The sequence below is a fragment of the Jatropha curcas genome, chromosome 4 (genome assembly GCF_041381405.1).
Source record: "Jatropha curcas cultivar XTBG-Jc1 chromosome 4, XTBG_Jcur_1.0, whole genome shotgun sequence".
Lineage (NCBI taxonomy): Eukaryota > Viridiplantae > Streptophyta > Magnoliopsida > Malpighiales > Euphorbiaceae > Jatropha > Jatropha curcas.
In genome coordinates, this window is record NC_143154.1 from 28,609,263 (window position 1) to 28,615,922 (window position 6,660).

Here is a 6,660-nt window from a genome sequence, read left to right on the forward strand (position 1 = left end):
AGGATGCAAATGTACCTTTGTCGTGATTTTCTGGCTGGGTCAAGAGGACAGCAGGTGGGTATTATCGGTTGGGAACCTATAGGAAGACAATTTTAGCCGGCCGGTTTGACAAATATGCAACTGTACAATAATAACATGCATATGCAATAGCTTCATGGTGTATAAATTCGTGGGAAAATCACTCTAGATACTCTTTTCTTCAAGGAAATCATTCATATTGCAAAATGCATATCATAAGCTCAAAAATTGCTAGGCACTTATAACTTCGCTATCTCAAAATTTACAGCCAAAATGCAGCAACCGGACGATTTACCTTGAGGACTCAAATTAACTGGCTGTCAAGTTCTCCATGCTTTAATTTGAGAGGGAATTTAGCACATGTAAATTACAATTTCCCCAGGAAGAAATTTTCAGAAGAATCATGACTCATTAGCAACATAACCCAATACGTGGTTGTTACTTAACAATTTTCAAGAATCTCTCATTTCTCAAGAGGACAGAATGGCAATTTATTTACCAAAATAAGTTCTACAAGCATGGTGTTCAGGTATCATGAGTGCGCAGATTAGACGAGAGTGGGTATCAGCCATCTATGTAAAATTTACTTTGTTCTTGCTCCTTGATGATCTCTCCTTCCCATAATCATGCCAATGGATCCCATGGATAGTTCTTTTGCTGCATAACTTTACAATGGATTCCTATTTACATCTTTGTACAGCAAATACCGTGTCCGGGTTTTGCCGAGTGCAGCATACCTGAAATGGTAGTAAAATATTGCCAATAAGATTTCAGTGGATTGGAGAAATTATTCTATATCACATAAAACAAAGAGAGAGAAGGGGGAGTTGTATCTTCTTCACCATTGAGGCACAAAAGGAGCCATCCAGATGACATCACCAGCTTGAACTGGGTACCTATTATAAAGTAAGCATAAAATTATAGCATAAGAACAGACTTTTTAGAAGTGGTATCAAATGGTACAGCAGGAAAGAGCAAAACAAAAGCAGGCATAAAGTGATAAGTTAAAGTATTGTTTCATCAAAAGTTATTCTAGAAATATTGAGCAAAGCGCCCACTTAAGGCTTAGCTGTGTAAGCATGGCCATATTATTGACATGTGCACAGAAACTGTGGATTGCAAAGAACCGAGTCTAACATAAAAGCAAGATATTATTCACTCTGTCCCATGTGAATCTAATATATTCCAGAGTCCAATTTCTCTTAGCTGAATTATTTTCCACAAACAAGAAGTCTATATCTCGATCAACTATCAAGTATGCAAGTAAAAGCAAATTGTTAGTTATGGCGTGTGAATCAAGTATATGCACTAAAATACAACATGCAATTTCACTCCTATACTGAAGCTTCCAAGCAACAGAAAAGGATTTAGGCTACTTTAGTTCATGCAGAATCTATCATGGAAAACTTAAAATAACTGCATAAATTTCGGAAGATTGCTCAAGACGTAGCCGTAATATGTAAAATTTACATAATTACTAATCTAGAATAAAACTCTTACCAGCTATCACCCAAACGATATATACCCTGTCCCTCTAATAGGAGCAACCCATGCTGATTATAATGGACTTCCTGTAAAGCAACAAAACAGGGGGACAAAGTTATAATATTCACATGGCATGTTTGAGTTATAATATTCATGCAGCACGTTTAAAGGAAAAAAGAAGAGGGTTCTCAGGGTGTTTTGTATTTTTTCGGTATTAAGGAGCACTTGGATGGAGAGGACGAGTGCATTTTCAAAAACCAAATTTATTCTTTAATCTGTTATAGGACAAGGTGGGTCTCTACGCTTCTTTGTAGGCTTGTGCTTCGGGGGCTTGCATAGTAGTGTCTTTGAAGCATTATTCAACTCTGGAAGGCACTAGTTTACTAGTTTCTAATCTCATCTTTATGTGTTGGTTCTGTTTTTTTGTTAGTTAGAATTTCTGATAGAAAAAAAGATCTTTAAATGAAGCGTGACAATTTTCAATGAGAAAAAGCATACCTTCACATTGAGAAATTCACCAGGTTGAAAATCCATGATCTGCAGACAGGGGATCATGATATATAAAAGAACATAACAATAAATCATCCCATATTTCTATAAAAAGGGCTGTATTGTGCATGATTTAACATTTTGCAAATGCTGCAATATAATTTATGTACATTTAAAATATAGGAAGGCATATCCCAGGGGCCAAGGTTTATATGCATCAAAGTTGGAATCCAAAAGTAAATAAGGAGTTTCTTGCAATTATATTTTAACATCCCAAGAATGCCTCTTATTCTAAACTCCACTTAAGTGTTTGAAATATACAATTTTAAGTTTGATGATAAGGATATCAGCTCATTCGACTCCTCTTTTCTGAGCTACCACCAATTAGCTCCAACTGTAGTTTGTCAAAATGTACTCACATAAGGTGCTAACTTACATCCTTTAGCATAGTGAAGCTTTCTATAATCCATACAAAATGTTGGATATAAATATTGAAATATAGTCCAATTGCATCATGTATTTTATCTGCAGTCTTGTATTTTCCACTCAATAGATGCAAGTCCCGATGCAGAATATATCCAGCAGAACATGCAGAGAAGAAAGGAAGAAAGGGAGAGGAAAGAGGTGCTGACTGAAACTTATATTATATTCAACCATCAGAACTCAAAGTCCCATATCTTGTGAACAAACATCTAAATGCATTATACCAAAAGACAGTTTATTGACCATTCTGGTTAAACCATATAGATATAAAGGTTGAACTGTATGAAACAAGTTATAGCTTACATGGATATTGAAGTCATAAGGCAACGTTTGGGGAAGAAGCTTCCTAAGTTCAAAAACCTGTCAGCAAGTGAAGAATGAGAACAATTGCCATATAGCAGACTAACAAGTAAATGACAATAGCATTAAGCTTAAGAAAGGGAATGCATATGCCAACCATACATATTAAATATTCCATAATTCAAACACTTCACAAGAGTAAGATATAGCTCAAAAATCACAAGAATGATTGATGGAGGCCCAAGGAGAAATGTGAAGAGTATACCCATCTAAATTGAATGATAAATATATAGATAGGCGTGCATCGTTCAAATACTCTATGAGTGGCATTTAAAATTATTAGCAAAATGATAATCCAGGACTTACCTCTCCTGGAGTCTCAAGAAGTGGCTGCTTGTCTGTTGAACCCACAATCTGTTCAGTAATAAGATCGTCTAGAGAAGCATACCTAAAAGGATAAGAAATAGGTTTTGTGCTCATACTTATCACAAATGTTGCAACAGGTAAAAAAGAGATATAAACAACGAATCATGTACAAATCATCTTAACCCCACAAGATCTTTACATTATAACTTTAACAAGAAAAATAGAGCATTCAACCAATTTTAACAGCAATAGTGCTTTTCAATGAGGTTCCAAAAAGAAGTCAAAACTAAAAGGCAATGATAAATATAAACGTGGCTATTATTTTGAGTGAACCATAATTTCATAGAAACAAACCTGCGTTCAAAGACAACAAGAGTCGCAAATGCATCACACTCCAAAGAATGTTTGAAATTTGGGGGTAGATAAGCATATGAATCCACCTAGACAACCAACATAAAACATCAAAATTTCAAGGCCTCTATTTTCCTAAAGATAAAAGAAATCATGTCTTCACAGACACAAATGTAGTGAGTGTGTGCACATGCTTGTCTATGTGCAGTTAACAAATTCAAACCAAACACTCTTACCATCAGTTCATGGCTGGTGCTAGAAGCAGTAGTCAGAGTTGCAGAACCCTGAACCATAAATATGAACCTAAAAAGTTTAGAAAACATGCATTAGACTTGTTTCATCCCACTGATCATGAAAAATGAAAATATAGAACGATTAGTACACCTCTCAACATCATAAGGAGGGAGCTCTGATCTTGATTTTCCTGTGGAGGTGGAGTTTATATTAGTATTAAAAGAAACTACAATTAGTTGAGATGCATGTATTATTTTTTCACAAAAATGTCACGTAAAACATAAATGGTGCCCCTTTGATTTACAGATTATGGAGATATGAGTCATCACTCCAAAATTATCAAAAAAACAACTAAACACAAGAAACCTAAAACAAAAGCTGAAGTATTGTCTTAAAAAATCGCAAACAATTTTTTGAAAGTTTTATGACAAGATTTGTAAAAATTAACAGTTTCGAGTCAATTGTATAGATCCTCTGCCAATTCTACATCAAGATTGCACATTTGATAACTCTAGCACCAACCTATTCATTTAATGTTAAAATGTGATTGGATTGCCAGATGACAGCTTCAACAACTATATATATATTGGCTTATCAAAATCTTCACCTATGCTAAAGAGAAGCACATTAGAAACTGAACAAACCATACTGAATAGAATAGTCCATGAATAATAGCAGGAAAAGCATAAATAACTGACAGTCCAAATATGAATAGACCTTGCATCTTTGCGAGGTACATAACAAAGTGAGAGCCCATTGCTGGTGTGATTAGATATGCTCCTAAAGTATTTGTCCTGTCAAATAAATTCAAATGAGTAAACTAGCAGAGGTCTGATTTTACACAACAAATTGAAATAGAAAGCTGCAATACCAATTGGGTAAAGGACTGAATACATGACTTTCAGGTGTTATTAAAGCATGGTCGCTTTTATATACACTTCGTGTGAAACCTGGTAAGTCTGCCAAGAAGCAACCAAATTAAACTTCAGATGACCAAACTTCCCCTTGAACTGTCCACCTACCGAATATAAATGAATAAAACACAGAGTAGTTTTCATTTGCTTCCTTTTTTTTCTTGGTAAGATGCTTTCAATTCTTTTGTTTTTTGTTCCCCAAAAAAAAAAAAAAAAGGAATATTTGGTTAACCAAGGGGTGAGGGGTGTGGGGTGAGACAAATGTAGAGTTGAAATTAGATAATATCTACTCAGGGAGAGTGATGGAGGAATATAATTCATAGCAATGAAAACCGTGTTCCCGCCACCTTATAATTCCTAAACTTCATACAGTTTTAAGCTATACAAGGACCTCTGTTTAAACATTCCAGAACATTTCGTAAAACAAATAGACACTAACAGATTCTGGCTGATTCCATTTTTCTTTTAGCGATTTTCAAGCAAAATGTCAAGGACATAATCAATTTCTCTTCTTCTTCTTAAGAAACTAACACATAATAATAATTCAAACTTATTACATAACATCTTGATAATTCTAAAACCCAGTAAGAACTAATACTATACTCTATCCGACATACATAACACCAACCTTGGAGATGAGAAGGAGAGAGTGTGGGATTTGTGACTTTCCAATATAGAGGTTTCGAATCCTTTTCCGCATCAAATACTGAAGGCGCTGAGCAAAAACCTCCATCAGCCAAAGCAATCTTAACTAAACCTGAAATTAAATAGTTTAAGAATTAAGTTAAAAATCTGAAATAACAGCTAAAGAGTTCTGTCCGTTTAAAAAAAATGCATCGTGTCTGATTGCTGAGAAAGCTAGAGAAAATAAAAGAAAAATAGCAACATTAATCTTGTTTTTTCAGATTGTTTCGACCAAAACTATAATGTGTTTTGTCGGCAAACAAACGGAAAGGCAAGAAAATTGAAGGAGAGAAAGGGATGGCAGTACTCAATATCAGAGAAATGAAAAGGAGAAGAACGGACTGTAGCGAAAATAGGGAGGGAGTTGGCATTGGTTTGGATTTGGTGACTGGAATTCGAGTTGGTGAGTGAGTGAGTGAGTGACAGTAGTTCGTTGTTTGGTTGCTTGGCTTTCTTGATTGTTAATCTGTTACGACTTATATGACTTGCAAGTAGCAAGAGAGAATGTGAGAGAGGAGAAACGGACAAAAACGGACAAAATGGTGGGTCTGGTGCGACTCCGGAAGAGTGGAGTCCGTGTGGATGTTGGTGGTTGCTGACTTGCCGAGACCTGTTGAATGGGCGCGCCCGTTCGGTTTTAGGTCCAGTTTATATTGGGCCTAACTTTTTATATCTCAGCCCCTAACCTGGCCAGGACATGGCCGCCGGCCGGGGTGTGCAAATGGACAGTTTAACTCTGAACCGAACCGAACCACAAAAATTGAAAATTTGAACGAAAATTTGCATTTGAATCGAATCAAATCAATCAGTTCGGCTGATTTTGATCGATTTTTGCCATATTGGTTCGATTTTAAGCCCAGTCAATCAATTTCTACGTAATTGACTCTAAACTAAACTGATTCACAAAAATTGAAAAACTAAACCGAAATGGCATTTGAATCAAAATAAACCAATTGGTTCGGTCGATTTTGATCAGTTTTTGCCATTGATTCAATTTTAAATCTAATCAATGAATTTCTACAAAATTAACTGAATCGATTCGGATCGATAGATAATTTTACACACCCGTGCTCTTATATATTATTTCTCTTTTAAAACATAACCTATAAACAAAATTTCTTTTTAAAATCTTTTCTTCCTCTACCTCTAATTTCTTCCCCTACTTGTAAATCTTTGCAAATTTTTTCAATTAGACCGTGAAATTAATAGCCTAGGTCGTGTGTCAAAAAAACTGGAAGTTTTAAATATAAATCTGAGATTTTAATCGAGCTATTTAACTGTGAGAAGATGTATAAAAAAGTAAAGAGAATAATAGCAGAGCAAGCAGGCTTGGAAG

General features: G+C 35.2%; 1 protein-coding gene across 1 annotated transcript; it reads right to left on the reverse strand.

Annotated features, from left to right (window-relative positions):
- Window positions 1-279: 279 nt before the first annotated feature.
- On the reverse strand, window positions 280-5,881 carry UGLYAH (ureidoglycine aminohydrolase). The gene is made up of 13 exons (XM_012214720.3): window positions 5,632-5,881; window positions 5,269-5,397; window positions 4,598-4,685; window positions 4,444-4,520; window positions 3,877-3,916; window positions 3,729-3,795; window positions 3,496-3,581; window positions 3,142-3,223; window positions 2,779-2,835; window positions 2,002-2,040; window positions 1,519-1,589; window positions 861-914; window positions 280-755 (listed from the first exon to the last, which is right to left on the reverse strand). The coding sequence occupies exons 1-13, from the start codon at window positions 5,693-5,695 to the stop codon at window positions 686-688; spliced, it is 924 nt and encodes a 307-aa protein (XP_012070110.1). The 5' UTR covers window positions 5,696-5,881; the 3' UTR covers window positions 280-685.
- Between the last annotated feature and the right edge of the window lie 779 nt (window positions 5,882-6,660).

Excerpts from the sequence above, each read along its gene's own strand:
- UGLYAH (XM_012214720.3), bottom strand. The coding sequence starts at position 5,695 with ATGCCAACTCCCTCCCTATTTTCGCTACAGTCCGTTCTTCTCCTTTTC. Across the intron at positions 3,917-4,443 it reads GTACCTCGCAAAGATGCAAG|GAAAATCAAGATCAGAGCTC; the intron begins GTCTATTCATAT and ends CCACCTCCACAG. Across the intron at positions 1,590-2,001 it reads GTGAATTTCTCAATGTGAAG|GAAGTCCATTATAATCAGCA; the intron begins GTATGCTTTTTC and ends GTTGCTTTACAG.